A 16,118-nucleotide genomic window follows, 5' to 3' on the forward strand; every position below is an offset into this window, starting at 1 on the left:
CAATGCTTGACAACCCTTTTGGTGAAGAAATTTTTCCTGTTATTCAATCTAAACCTTCCCTGGTGCAACTTGAGGCCATTTCCTCTTGTCCTATCACTTGGGAGAAAAAGACTGACACCCATCTTGCTACAGCCTCATTTCAGGTACTTAAAGAATGGGAAAAGGTCTTCCCTGAGACTTCTTTTCTCCAGACTAAACAACCTGTCACATCCCACTCAGATTCATAAATCCCCAATGGAGCGGACAACAGTGAGACACGTCTCAAAGTCCAAACATTTATTAACTACACACAATGTACTAATTGGACTCACGATAATTGGCTAAGTATATAATGAGTTGTGGCAAGCAGTACAGTATGCCTTGCATTGCTTAATGGTAGTGAAGGAAAAGGGGAAAAAGGAAAGGGGGGGATAGAGGGAATAGAGGAACAGAGATCACCAGTCTGAGTTTCTGCGTCGATCCGGCCAGTGAGGGTTCCAGGAGGCATCTGTCTTCTTCGCTTCACTGCACTCCCTGGGCCTCCCCCCTCTTCCTCCCCTCAATTTATACACACTTGCCTTGGGTCCATCCCCTGGGTTGACCCACATACCTACGTTTCCCGTGTATGGGGAGGGGTAAGGTGTTTCATGGGATGATGTAATTAGCATGATCATGTTAGTCTTCATTAGTGTATTGAGGGGTGTTAACTTTAATATGCATTTTGTGGATAATGAATCAAAGGTCATTCACCGGACAGATGGCCCTTGAAATTTGGCCAGGTGCACCAGAGCAGAGCCATCCTGTCTCCACAGGGCTCCCTCCTCCAGCTGCATCCTGTGTTTTTCAGGTAGCCTTATCAGCTTCGACCTCCACACCATCCACACCGTGACTACAGATTTGTCTTGCGAGTGTTTGAGGCATTCCTTAGCTCGGAGGGCCTCAACTTTTATCTCTTTCTCAGGCTGTTTTTCTCAGTCCGTGTTTCTCGCAGGCCTGGTTTTTCGTCTCTCACAGCACCCCAGTTCCCTCAGCTGCTCCTCAGAAGGGTCTCTAGACCCTTCACCAGCCTTGTTGCTCTTCTCTGGACATGCTCTAGCACCTCAATGTCTTTCTTGTAGTGAGGGGCCCAAAACTGAACACAGTAGCGAGGTGCAGCCTCACCAGTGCTGAGTACAGGGGGACAATCACTTCCCTAGTCCTGCTGGCCACAGCCTTTCTGATACAAGCCAGGATGCTGTTGGCCTTGTCGGCCACCTGGGCACACCACTGGCTCATACATGAAGAGCTAGATTCACTCTGATTTTGTTAGTTATACCTGTGTCTCTGTTGGCCTGTGGTACGCAACAGATTTTAAACTGGAGTGATGAAACAAACTTATTTTAGGCTTTCTGAACATCGTGGAACCATCATCCCTCCCAGTTCTGAGGTCAACACAGCTGGTACATAACTGAGTTTCTCTTGGGAGAAATCATGAAGAACAGCTGTACAAAATATATTGACAACAAGCAGGCAGGCCAGACAGTTCAGTTACGTGAAAAGTTTAGGATCTAAATAGGAAGGTAAATCTGTTCCCAAATTTTCAAAGAATTTTATTGTGAAAAAATGATTTTTTCATGAGAACAGAAAACATATTTCTGTTTCTGCCAAGGTTGAGAAGTAACAGGGTTAAATTTCAGCAAGGAACATTGAGATTAAGCATTTATGGTAAACTTTAACTCAGAATGGTTACGCACAGGCAATCTGTTCCTGTGTGTTAAGCATTAACATTCTTGACAATTGTTTGCCTTATTCTTAAATAATTCTACATTGGAGAAGAAGGATGCCACTTAATGTAGCCTCATTTTCTAAGATATCAGCCACAACTGAAAATCAGTTTTAAATTTTATTAAATCTTCCCTTTACTGTTAATTACAATTGAGATCTCTATAACAATTTGCTACATTGCTGGAGAGGAGGAATTTTCTTGATCTTAAATATTTTCTGAGTAATTGATAACATTGTGGGTATTTTTGATTTTGGAACCCAAATGTGAGGGATGTTTGGGCACCAAGGAGAGAATACACGGACACCCTTCCTCTTCCACTAAAGGAAAAAGGGGGAATTGGTGCTTAAATAAAGGATATTTTCAGCCATGTTGTATGATTTGGAATACGCGTTACTTCACGCTTCCTGTATGACTTGTTAGGATTTTGAACGATCTAATGTTGCCTTCTAGTGGTGGGAAGATAGGTTGCGGAGAGGAATACCAGGCATCGGTTCTTCCTGTCTTGCTCACACACTGCTCAGAATGTCATCGTAGAATTTAATTCCAGCCATGAAAAGCACAAGAGCCTTGTGAAACTGAGGAGGGTAGAGTTAGGAACAACTGCATGGGCGGATGAGAAACTAAATGCATAATCTTTTATATTAAAAATATATACGTTTGAAGCATTCATGTTTCCCGTGCTTTCCATTAATAAGTTTTGTGAATTCTGTACCTCAACCTTTCACATTTGTGCCCATTTTTAGCATCACAGGTGAGTTGCAGGGAATAGAGTACTGTTGGTAAACATTATGGCTAGGAGCAGTATTTATATTTGTGTTCAAATCTTAATTCTGGTGTTTATTTGGGGGTAACAGCAAAGATTATGCAAACAAAATTCATCATTCTGGGTGTGGGCTGATTGTCTATAGAACAGTCAGTCGTCATCTCTTGTGACTGGTAGTATTCTGTCTAAAATGTACATGTAGGCTCAGTTGAAGTAAATGGTTTATTGTTTTATGCCAGCAACAATTGCGCTGAGGCCATGTACAACTGAATTTCCATTTAGCTGATTTTCTGGGAACACTTGTGTGATTGCTGGTTAGTACTTTGGTTTTGAATCTGTGTGATTTATTTATGATAGTGCATTAATCTTGTTTCTGTTGTATATTTAACTTTCCAGTTATCTTACTGACCTTGATCGTATTGCTATGCCCTCATTTGTGCCAACTCAGCAAGATACTCTTAGAGTCCGAGTGCCAACTACAGGAATTATTGAGTATCCTTTTGATTTAGAAAATACTGTGTTTAGGTAAGACTGCCTGTCAAATGATTCAGTATACAGTTGTGAAAGTAGTTGCTGCAACTTTACTTCTAAGGTCCTTTAAGCTTTTGCATTCAGTGAGTCTTGCATGTATTTCCAGCCCTTTTAGTCTTCAATGTTAATATAGTAATTTGAGTGGTGTTTCAAAACATTCCTTTTGAAATGTACATGAAAAAATCTTTATAATTCAAGCACTCCAATTACTGTGTATTCTGAACCATTAGTTTTATTAAAAGCCTTGATGGGGAGGATGCAGAGTCAAGGTACTTGTAGTAACATGCGTGCTCATATCTGAATGTAGTTTAATTCCATTTAGAGCCAACAGTTTCTGCCTCCTGACTGTAAATATTTGGAATAGAGGGCCATAATAGATATGCTAAAGTCCTCAAGTGAGTTTACAACTTTAAGTTAGATGAAGTTAGTGAGGGGAGTTGAAGGCACTGAGGGAAGGAGGAGGGATAAAAAACATGGAAGGTCATGACAGTAGATACTTCTATTCTTCCTGCCATATAATAATAAAAAAAAATATGTTCAGTGGAATTGAGAGAAACAAACATACTCATAAAGTTGAAAGAAATTTTGAGACGCACCTTAAAATTATCTTATCTGCTACTAGACAAGCTATTGCAACAGGTGGGGTTACTGATTTTCTAAGGGAAAGCATTCTTTTTTAATTTCAAAATTGCAACACTCCCACTAGCATGATTATAGATGTTCTTCCACCAAACCACCCATTGCATCACGAACAAACACCTGCCTACAATTACAACACAGAACCAGAACCCACTCTGATAACGTGGTCAAACCAGCCTAACCGTGATTCTGTTGTTTGTTTGTTTTTTCCCAGAAAATAGAATGTTCTAGGGAACACTTTGACCTGGGTAAAATGTGAGGGTATACTTAACTGTCTGAAAAACAATATGAATTTGATGTGAAACTAAGATACTTGTGAATGTTTTGTTTGTTTTGAGTAGTGAGATATGACTACACTGAGGTTTTGGGGTGGGGCGGCCAAGGGAGATTTTGAAGTGTGTGGAGAATTTAATGTGGTCACATCTGCCTTTGCTAAAACTTCTACGAACACAGAAAAAAACCCAGCATTGTATTTTGTATCGTGCCTCAAGTGGTTTATACACTTGTACCAGGCCTGGCTAGGATAAAGTTAATTTTCTTCATAAGCAGTTGATATGGTCCTGTGTTCTAGATTTGTAACCAAAACAGTACTGATAACATAGCAGTGGTTTAGCTTCTGCTGAACAATGTTTGCACAGCACCAAGGCCTTCTCTGTCTTTCTGCCACCCAGTGAATAGGTTGGGGGGTGCACAAGAGGTTGGGAGGGGACAAAGACAGGCAGGAGACCTGAACTAACCAAAGACATGTTTCATGCCACACAACGTCATGCTTAGTGGTAAAAGTGAAGAGAGAGGGCTTTAGGGAGGTTGGACATCTTTTTCTCAGGAACTGATTGGGCATCAGTCTACCCATGCGAAGTGGTAAGCGATTGCTTTTGTATCACTTGTTTTCTTTATCTCTTCTTCCACTTATCCTTCACTTATTCAACAATTTATTTTATTTTTTTTAATCTCGACCCCCAAGTTTTCTTGCTCTTACTCTTTCTTTCCTCTCCCCCTGCCCACCCACAGTGGGAGGCAGGTAGTGAGCAAGCGGCTGTGTTGTGCTTAGCTTAATGAACAGCAGTACTAAAGAACAGTGAAAGTTGTAGCACTACAGCAAGTGAATCAAGTTTAACTATTGAACAGAACATACAATGTTAAGATACACTTTTCACAGTTCAAGCTTATCTCAGGTAGGCAATCTATTATATGGCCTTTAGATATACTTAAAGTATCTTATGAAAATGACTAATACGTTGCTTGTGTAACAGGATGGCTTGTATAACAGGATGTTGCTTGTTTAACAGGATGGTGGATGTAGGTGGCCAAAGGTCAGAAAGAAGGAAGTGGATCCGTTGTTTTGAAAGTGTTATTTCCATCATTTTCTTAGTTGCATTGAGTGAATATGATCAAGTTTTGGCAGAATGTGACAATGAGGTAAGGAATGGGGGTATATAAGGGGCAGAAAAAGATGTGTGCTTTTTAAGAAAGACAGCATTCACATGTCTTCATAATAGCATTTGTAAATACTAGAATTATATTAAGAAGCTGATCAAGCAGTCATGAAGTTGTATTAAATTAGCAGCCTTCCTGTAAAAGTGAACTCTACCTTAAAAGACGAAACATGATTTAAAAATGTTTTAGATCACTTAAGCCATGTTTGAGAACTTGAGTATCAATGTCTCTAAGCAAGTAAAAATACTTCAGTTATCTGTAATTAGGTTGTATGTTTGGGTTTTTTTTAAGTCTCTGATGTTTCAGAATTAACCTGTGCATTAATTAAGGAAAATTAAAACAAAATAACTTAAAATTCTCTTTCTTCCCAAGGTTAGAAAACGTAAGGTGAGTTCTCCCATCTGTTCATCATTAGCAAAAGAAAACAGTAGGCAATTAGGGAAAAGCATATTAGTAAACTGCGTTACTTTTGGTAGTGGTTGCTTTACATCCTGCAGTATAAGGATTCCTTCAAATGTCATTCAAAAACACTCAATACCATTTGACCTCTGAAGTCCCAAAGCCCTTACCGATCGCTTTCTCAAGATCTGTCTGAACTGTGAAAATCATACCCTACTTGCTGAAGTGTCACAATATCCACTGTAGATGAGATAGAGTTTTCAAAATTTCCTGTAATCTTCTGATGCATGAACAACTTCAGTAACTGTAATTTTCTTCTTCATTATCTTGAATGTTTTGTTATGCACACTTTGGACATTAGGAAATATATAACAAACTGACTGCCATCACAAGCTTATCCCCAGGGACTCCAAACAGCAATGTCTGAATGTGGTGTTCCTTACATCTCTCTTGAAATGGACAGACTTTATTATTAGTATAGATGAACACATACGCTCTTGTCCTTTCATTATGTTACAGTATGTTAATACCAGATATCTGTCCTGATACACCCTTCTTCAGCTCTCACTGTGAGGTCAGAAGAGGCTTTCACAGTGCAGCAGTCCATGGCTGCTCATTAACTCATACAAGAATTCTTATAATTTCTATTATTAAGGTTTACCTTGATTTCACATGCCATCATGCCATTCATAGTGGTGATCCAAGATCCAGTGAATAAAAGGATATAGAATGTGAAGAGTATGATCAACCAGCGCATTTCAATTTTACTTAATAAAAGCAATATTTTTTTCTAAGGCTTTCAAAAAACCTTTATGATCTCTGGGTGATCTGATTTGTATATGCTACTGTCTAGAGAGTGTAACTTCACATTAATTTTTGTTGTAGAATCAAATGGAAGAAAGCAAAGCTTTATTTAAAACTATCATTACATATCCCTAGATTCTGAATTCTTCAGTCATTTCGTTTTTAAATAAAAAAGATCTTCTAGAAGAGAAAATCGTGTATTTCCTTAGTTACTTTCCAGAATACACAGATAAGCATTTATCCCACACTATCTTCACAAAGTTAAAACTAATATTTAAACCAGTTAGTTTTTCCTCATGAAATTGAATACAGAAAGTGGAATTATGCAATATATTTGATATCTGTGCTTTTCTGCTCTATTTTTTAAAATACAAACTGAAGTTACTCTGTTTTACTGGAACTTTGTTTTTTTACTGGACCATTGTGGACAGAGTATTAAGAGATTTCTTGCAGCCCTTCTGTTACTATTAAAGTGGCACAATCACTATTTATTTATGAGAAGAAGCACCTTTTTCTTCTCTGATCTCAAAAGTCAAGATATGGGGGGAACTTGGGAAATACAGCTATTAATCCAACTCTTTGTATAGTAATAACCCATAGTACAGTCTTGCATTCATTATTATAACTTATCTATATAAAAGTCCACAGTTAACTTTCCTTAACAAATGTTACTTATAAAGTCATCAAAAGAATGGTGAAAATAATCACAGATGTATTCTGTTACTTAATACAGTATTATATTCTGCAAGACACGTATCACATTGAATCCTACAATTAATGAAAAGAGTTAGAATGATTTCATAGCTACAGAGAAAACACCCATCTCTCTCTTGGCCAAAGAGACTACTGTTTGACAGCCGGCTGAACATGAGCCAGCAGTGTGCCCAGGTGGCCATGAAGGCCAGTGGTATCCTGGCTTGTATCAGCAATAGCGTGGCCAGCAGGGACAGGGAAGTGATCTTACCCCTGTACTCGGCACTGGTGAGGCCGCACCTCGATTACTGTGTTCAGTTTTGGGCCCCTCACTACAAAAAGGACATTGAATGACTCGAGCGTGTCCAGAGAAGGGCAACGAGGCTGGTGAAGGGTCTGGAGCACAGGTCGTACGAGGAGTGGCTGAAGGAACTGGGGTTGTTTAGTCTGGAGAAGAGGAGGCTGAGGGGAGACCTCATCGCCCTCTACAGCTACCTGAAAGGAGGGTGCAGAGAGCTGGGGATGAGTCTCTTTAACCAAGTAACAAGTGATAGGACAAGAGGTAATGGCCTCAAGCTGCACCAGGGAAGGTTTAGACTAGATATTAGGAAGTATTTCTTTACAGAACGGGTTGTTAGGCGTTGGAATGGGCTGCCCAGGGAGGTGGTGGAGTCCCCATCCCTGGAGGTGTTTAAGAGTCGGGTTGACATAGCACTTAGGGATATGGTGTAGTTGGGAACTGTTAATGTTGGGTTGATTGTTGGACTGGATGATCTTCAAGGTCCTTTCCAACCTAGATGATTCTGTGATTCTGTTTACTCTGTGTGTTTTAGAAAATTTAATTTCTCTCATGATCTTTGACATACTATAATAATGTAGCAAACTATTATTATATGCTAGGTAATTTCAGTTGTGTAGGTTTTTATAAAAAATTACTTTGACCTGTATGGTTTACTGTTGAAAAAAGCATACTCCACACATTTTAGAAAGCAGCGTTGTAACAGCTTTTGTTCCAGTAACATATGAATGAGAAAATGCCAACAAGGGAGTATGCCTTCATGACAATTTGACATTTAAAGAAGAAATTAGACTGTTAAGATACTGTCCATATGTTTCTTCCTTGACCCATAGCTTTTAACTGTTCAAAACCACTGATTCTGCTTTTGACTAGGACCTAAACAAGATGTCAAAGCTGCCAGAGACTTCATTTTGAAGCTGTATCAGGATCGGAATCCAGACAAGGAGAAAGTAATCTATTCTCACTTCACTTGTGCCATGGACACAGAAAATATTCATTTCGTCTTCGCCGCTGTCAAGGACACAATCCTGCAATTAAACTTGAGGGAGTTCAACCTGGTTTAAAGAAAAAACATAAACTACACAAAGTGTGGCTTATCCATAGCACAGCCTGTGTTAATTAAAAAGTGTCTTTTTAAATACCATGTACAGAAATGGGAGGAGGATTTATATTTACTGAAGTATGGTTTAAGAGAACTTTAAAGAATTAGTTTCAAAGTTTACTTTTTAAGATGTACATTTAGAATACTGGTTTTGCCTGTGAATTATTTTTTGATAGCTGTGGAAATTAAGTATATTTAGAAGGACATACATAACTACATTGCTGTCAGCTGGTATTTTCTTAAGATTTTTTTCTTTTTTGCAATTTTTTATTTAGCATTTACAATCATAGCTTATAAAATTTCAAATTTATAAATTAAATAAAGTGATGCCTTAAAAATGACAAGTTAATCTTATTTTAGGCTGCTACATATTTTTATATTCTTGTTCTGAGAAATGTAGTTGAAAGACTAGGGTAAATTTTTACACTTTTTAGAAGCATCTCTCAGTAGCCTTGATAAAATAAACCTGTTCATGTTCTAGGAATCATTACAAAAGATTAATTATTGCATATCACTGCCTTTTTGTTCAAGTGCCTTACAGTAATAAAATACCTTTCACAGTTAAGGAATAACAGATTAAGATCTTGTAGTCAGTCCATGGAATTTACTCTTTTCTGAAGGGGAAGTGTTTCTCAAACAGCAAGGCATTTAGCAACATTCTCAGCGTTCACTGCCATGGGAGCTCAGGGATCATCCACAGCTGCCTGTGATAAACTAGACCTTAAATTCCTTCAAGTCATTAATATAACTTGCTTTTTGCACTTTGCATTTTCCTGTTGTTTACCTCCACAGGTAGTTTTGCATGGATTAAGGAGTAATAAAGGCTCTCTTGTAGATTTCCAGCCATTTTCCTGTCTCCTCAACTCCCTGCCCAACTACAAACCTCTCCACTGAAGATGCCAGCACCACTAATATCTCAGTCAATCCTCTGTCACTGGGTCAAAAATTCTCAGACAAAATGATAAAGACATTAGGGCAATCTTGAAAACCTTTTTACCGATGCAAAATTTGAGGTACTCATTGGCACTTGATCAGCTAACCCAGCAACATTCATAAGGAGAGTGTTTTAGTAGAACAGTCTGTAATTAGCAGTAATTCAGCCCAAAAGATTTGCTGAGACTCTCCTGTGTTTAAATAGATGAAAATTCCATTTTTCCAAGATGGACTATTATAGCAGTAGTTTTTACTATCAGCATAAAATAGCAAGTTATGTTCAGTGCAGAAAAGTCAAGTTACATTGATTTTTCAGCTTGTGTAGCACCTCTCTGTATTCACCCAGGTTGATGCTCTCTCAGTTCAGTCTTGCAAAAAGCACACCCTGACCTTTCACTGCACGTAAAAAATATTTACTGCTTCACATATTAAACAGCACAGTTCCCTCTTGTCCAGCAGTACAGAAAAAGTAAAGTATGCCCAGAGCTGGTTTTGGTTGTTAAGGAGAAAAGACCCTGTAACATTTGATTCATTTGTTCTTTCTTTAGTGTTTTGGAACAAGCAGTAGAAGCCTGTTCTTACACTGCTTTAGTGTTTTTCTGTGAGGGAAGGACACTGACCTATATGTTGTGCCCATACTAGTGAACAGCAGTAATCAGCACTGAGGGAACAGTGCTGTACACCCGGGGATGAGGTACAGGGTACAGTGACTGAACGAGAAGCATCCAAGGGGGAGTGACAGAAAGTACAGAATAAAACAGCACATCAAGCAAAAATTGTGACCAAGATCATGGTGCATTTCTTAGGTCAAATAACAACTCAGGCTTCTAGGTGATGCATATATGTACTTGCATATACCTGCCAGAAAATTCCTAATTAATCCACTGGCAAGAATAATAATGGGCAAATCTTGACTGAGTAATAGATTTAAAGGCAAGGAAAAAAAGTTATCTACTAATATGTTCAGTTTTAGACAGAAAAGAATAAAACATTTAAGAATCATATAACCAGACTATGACAATTTGAATTTCAAGTGAAGATGATGATAAACAAATGCTTTCTGCATGAAAATGTGAAATGCTTTGCAAAATTTTGATCTATATAATGCAACAAGTACTGTGATACACATGAAAAATAAATCTAAGTCAGAAACCCTTTGCACCATATCTGAGACAATTACAAATACACAATGCATATTAGCAGTATTTTTCACCAATGCTCTTTTGAAATACATCTCAATTCCTAAAAAAAAAAAAAAATGGAAAAAAAACCCCAAGCCTTCCACGGTATTGAACTAATTTCCATAATAATCTGTACACAATAGTGAGACAGACAGGTCCTTCACCCAGTCTGGCTATTTAAGCATAGAACCTGAGACCCTTCCTTGGCAGAAGTTACAGATAAATTGATCAACATGGGGGAAAAAAAAAACCCTCCTCAGTAATTAATTGCTAGGAACTTTAGCCTCCTGTATCCTTAGTTACTGGGAGGTGAATTTCATTGGTATTTGTTGCTGCTTTAGTTTTTGCTGCATTTTCAGTAAAGATTAGTCACTGCAGATGGAGAGGGATCAACCAGGAGGGTTTAATGTTGGAAAAAGGTACTGTGGAATTGTATGATTGCTGAAGAAACACAGCGCACTCTTGCCTTGTACAATACTTCTGTGACTCCAAGCAATGCAGTCTTTAGGTAGTTCTTTTCTGGAATTCAAATGTGAAAGGCTCAAGAAGGGAAAAAAAAAAAATCTTCTGAATAGTTTTGTGGAATATTCCGATTCTTGAAGCTAATACAGTATCAGGAAATATATACAAATCAAATATATACAAATCTATTTAGATGTCATATGGATATGAAGCTATTTACAAGCAAGCCACAATCCTATTATAAGGTATGTGATGTATTTCTTGAAACTGTTTTATATCAGCAGAATAATTAAGAAACTTAGGGTTTGCAGTTCAAATTCAAGAATATGCTGTAAGTATTAAACTTTAACTACCATTACATAGTAATATTAGTCTTGTGTTGACTAGTGTGTGTTATTTGTTATTTGCAGACAGATGGCTAAAAGTAACTCAGAACAAAAGACAGTGATTTGTTTGATATGTCAGTGTATTTTGTGAAGTGCTAAAGATAATAAATAGCTAATGGCATACATACAGAAATTTTGGGGGGAAATAAAGAGGATTTCATGAGAATCTCATTATCTGGCAACATCATCTATATTTTTTCAATGTGGCAACAGAAAAAAATACTTTAAAGGGAGCTTATACATGTCAATCCAGTTATTAAAAACTTGTCCTTATAATAAACTAAAGGTACGGACTACAGCCTATATTCTGCTTTTACTGAGATGGCTGCAACAGAAGCCTGACCTTGTGTTCTCAGAGACAGGATTTGTCTTAATTTCTCAATTTCAACCTATGAAATTCTGAGTCATGGTATTACCTGTTAATTAAAGCAATATATAAAGAAAACAAGTAATAATCACATTCCAGTCAAATAAAATTCAGTTTCACTTTATTCAAGGTAAAGAAGAGGGGGGTTGGGGGAGGGGAGAAGTGTGGGAACCAAAAGAGCCATGTCATGCAAAGCCATGCAGCTGGACAAAAAGAGGTGCAAACAGACTTACAAATGTTTTAGGAATGTGTCTGGCATCTTTGATTCTGTATTTGGTTTGTCATTGATTTTTTAAGAGGTAATTCTAACCCTTAACAAACTACTGCTGAGAACCCAAATGACATTTCTCAACAGTATTAAGTAACAGTCATCAAGAAGAGAAACTGTTCTTCACTACACTTCAGTAAAGGCCATGGTATACTTTTAAACACCACAGTGGGCAGACCTAAATGCCCACGTTTTAATTATTATTGAGATCCCCTTGTCTAATTGCATATACATTTTTAATAAAAGTTAATATATCTATTCTGTCTTCTTGTTGAAAAAATATGCATATTGCAATAAGGAATGAGGCACGGCAGAGTGGACAACTCATCTTGCAGTAATCCAGAAAACTACACCATGTTGTAAGTCTGAATTCCTTTCTCCTCGTCCCAGGCTGATGTATAGTTAACACAGAAACAACTGGTGTCTGCCAAGAAATTACAAAATTCATTCACAACTGTATGGAGAAAGTGTAAGGGAAAAACAAATGAAAAAGATACAATTTACTGACTAGAAAAAGGGAACTATAGAAAATCATGTCATTACAAGTTGGGACAAGAAGAGAGGGAAGGGAAAGGTTCCATGTTGACTTTTGAACACTTCCAGTGTTTTAGTTCTTGCATTAAGGCTTTTAGTTAGCACAGAAGATCAAAATATTTCATACTCTATAGGAAAAGTGCAATTTGGGGGGAATTGTTATGTTTTCCAAAACATGAACTTAACCACAGACATGCACATTTAAAATAAATCCTTCAACATTAATGGTTAAATTGCTCAAATATTACCGAAGAGCCAGCTAAGATTTAAGAATCAGGAGTTTGTTGGCAAAATAAATGTAAGAAAGTTAAGAAATTGAGATAATATTGATTGAAATACAGGTTCTGTGAAAATACTTAGAATAGGGTAATTTGACAAATGGGAATGTACAAAGTACTTGCAAGAGTTACTAGAAGTGAAAGTTGCAGCAGATACTCAGTAATTACGGGGATAGAGAGGAGAAGACAACACAGTAATCAAGAATCAAGACCATGGTGAAGCTATTAATTTAACTATCATGCCTAAGATGAAAAGTGATAGATGATAAACAAATTACAGATATAGAATGGTACTCAGTGCACCTAATAACACTACTTATCTAAGGCAAAGTATTCTATTAGTTTGGCATGATTATAACCTGAGTTAATACTCTTGGTACATGCTTTGTGTACAAACAAGTGGAGTGACACAGTCGTCATAATTTGGAATTCTCTTATCATCTTTTGATTCAATTTACAATTTATGGGAAAAATTACAAGATTACAAGTATTTTGTAACCCACTAAATGGTTACTCAACACGAAAGGCAAGACTTACAATAAATTACAGAACTGCAATTGTAGGTTAGCATGCTAGTCATTTTAGATTTTACAATAAAGCAACAATCTGGGTATCTCAAGCACCACCAGGAAGATGTCAGACTTATATCCTGTAGCTATAAATGTTCCAAACAATTGCTTGGAAATAATATTTTGGCAGCAGGTACTTACTATAGGTACCAGATATTTTGAAGACTTTGAAATGGGAATTTATGGAAACCTTCACGTAACACTCTTCTGTTTCCTGTACTTTTTATATCAACTGCAGTAAACAGCCATTCAACAATACTATGACTACTACACCTAAGAAATAAACAGAACTGCACATATTCAAGCTCTCCCTATTTAAGTTCTGCTATCTGGATACGAAACAAAAAAGTTTCATTGAGTAAGAAAAGTTAATAAAAGCAACTATGAAATATTTATTATTTAATATAAATTTGACTTTATTAGTCACCTGCTTAGCACACAATACTGTGTAATCCAAGGCATTTATTTTTGGTATGCAACAGTGCACTTATAACCCCATAAACTCCTTCTTGAGTTGCAAGACTATTAATAACTTATATTTAAAATAATAGGCTTTAATGAATATTTTTAGTGCAGAGATAGATTAATTCTCCCCATTATACATTTTTGTAAACGGTTATGTTTTCTGTGAATATTGATAGAGGTGCTGCAACATTTCCTTGAGTAGAATATAAAAAAAGTTTGCAATAGAAGTGATATTGTATTGTAAATTCATCATGACCTGGTCCATTAATTTACAAAAAGAAAATAGCATTGTTAACTAAGCAGCCACTCCTGTGATCATCTAAATTAGACTTCTCTGGTCAGTAGCCTCCTTCTTAGAATTTGAGTTGTAAGACTAGTGATTATTAAGTTAACATTTTCTTTGATAAAGAAATCTGGATTTCAACACAGTCTCAAGTCATATGAAAACTAAGACAGAAACTTAGTATTGATTTTCAGAATCAAATTAAACCTGAAATATTTGCTCTGAATAGTATCATAAAAATTATTCCAGAGTTCAATTTCAATATCAAATGTAATGGTAAAACAAATTAATTTTACACTGTATTTATAAAAAATGGAATCTGGAATTCTTACTAAAAAAACCCAAACAAAACAAGCCAGAACTTGGCAGAATTTTTTGATCACTATATAATTTTTTTTTAACTTAACATCATCTATTTTTGCGATATAGCCATAGCCTGTTTTGAGCATAACAAATAGTTTCATAAATCTTCCTTCCCTCCTGTTTTTGCTTTTGTTGCTGATATTCAAATAGTTCTGATTGTTAAAGAGGAATTAAAAGGTAGCTGTTCAGTGTTCTTCGTATCTCCGTGCTTCTCCATTCATTACAGTTTTGGCTGATTCTCTCTCACTTCTTCCAGTTTAGAAAGGATCCACTGTGTGAAGGAAAAAGAAAAAGTAAAAATGTGTCCTTGATAAAAAACATACAAAGCAGCTGAAACTTAACATTAGGTTGGCCAGACACTCCACTACCTGCTCTCTTCCTGAGTTTTAACACAATGCTCAAAATTCTACTGTAGATTATAAATCACTGATTTTCTCACATGAAAATGGAGGCATTTAAGTACCAATATCTGACATTGAATACCACAGCTAATTAAACTGGCTAGGTTGATATTTCAGTTTCCTGGTCTGTATTTCAGTGAATAATATTTTAAAAATTAAATGACATCATAATTTCACCCACATCATTATTAATCCTCTGCATTAGTCTACAACTCCAGACAAATCACAGATGACAATAGAGAAGCAAGGATAACAAAAGACAGAGGACAAGAACAGATTGCAGCAATGTGATAATACAGTTATTTAGAAAGAAGCTTTCTTTAACTATATTTGGTTTCTTTCCAGGAATGTAAAATTATTCACATGTTTACTGAACAGGGAAGGAAAATCAGTTTCCCAAGAGTCTAGGAAAAAAAAAAGGGGGGGGGGGGGGGGGGGGGGGGGCGCGGGGCAAAAGGGGGCGGTGACATGGAAGTCTAGGGTAGGAGATGAAGTTATACAAAGGAATTGCCATGAGAAAGCTGCATAATGCCTTCGAGGAAGATGAGTGGATTATTACAAATCAGATTCTGTTACTGGCTCAGGTTCTATGTTACAGATCTTTAGGATCCCCTCTTCCCCATCACAAGCTCAGCCCCTCAAGGAAACCAGAGCTTCTGTTTAGCAGGATGCTAAAGGTTTGAAAGAAGAATTGGCTGTTCAATAAATTACTATTCACATCAGAATATGGCACTTCTCACAGATGGAACAACCTTGTAGTGTCCACTAGACTGACACAATGTTCACAAAGCTGTGTCACTGAAATGACCTAATACCCTTTTTACTATAAAGGGTGCAAGTTTCATTTTCACTTCCCTCAGTGCCATCTCTCTATATACACGTGTCACATTTGCAGAAGTGAGCCATAGGCTAAACAGCCCAGAAGTGACTCTCAAAGACTTACTTTCTGTAGGATAGCCCCTAAGGCCCTGATGGCAATTTTTGAATTAATCTGTTAAGTATTCCTTCTCTAAGATAAAATCACACTCCTTACCAAGCCTGTCTGACAGTGACCTTTCCCCTCAAATTCACATTCCCATTGGTTTTATGAGGTTCATGGGCCTTCCTAGGAAAATATGCAAACCAACACAGCATACACAACTTTTTCAGCTTTCTTTTCCTTGCTGAAGACTTATGACATACATAATATGATCCATTAATTTGATTTTTGGAATTATT

At 37.0% G+C, this 16,118-nt stretch overlaps 1 protein-coding gene and 1 pseudogene across 3 annotated transcripts in view; one reads left to right on the forward strand and one right to left on the reverse strand.

Moving 5' to 3' along the window:
- Positions 1-8,742, forward strand: part of LOC141938098 (guanine nucleotide-binding protein subunit alpha-14-like) — a 93,301-nt pseudogene extending 84,559 nt beyond the window's left edge.
- Positions 8,743-11,843: 3,101 nt separating this feature from the next.
- Positions 11,844-16,118, reverse strand: part of VPS13A (vacuolar protein sorting 13 homolog A) — a 108,999-nt gene continuing 104,724 nt past the window's right edge. For all 3 annotated transcript variants that reach the window (XM_074856681.1, XM_074856680.1, XM_074856679.1), the window contains one exon: positions 11,844-14,770. In XM_074856681.1, coding sequence (XP_074712782.1) covers positions 14,720-14,770 — 51 coding nt within the window. In that variant the 3' untranslated portion in view covers positions 11,844-14,719. The remainder of the gene's footprint in view (positions 14,771-16,118) is intronic.

This window comes from Strix uralensis, chromosome Z, assembly GCF_047716275.1.
Source record: "Strix uralensis isolate ZFMK-TIS-50842 chromosome Z, bStrUra1, whole genome shotgun sequence".
NCBI classification, from domain to species: domain Eukaryota; kingdom Metazoa; phylum Chordata; class Aves; order Strigiformes; family Strigidae; genus Strix; species Strix uralensis.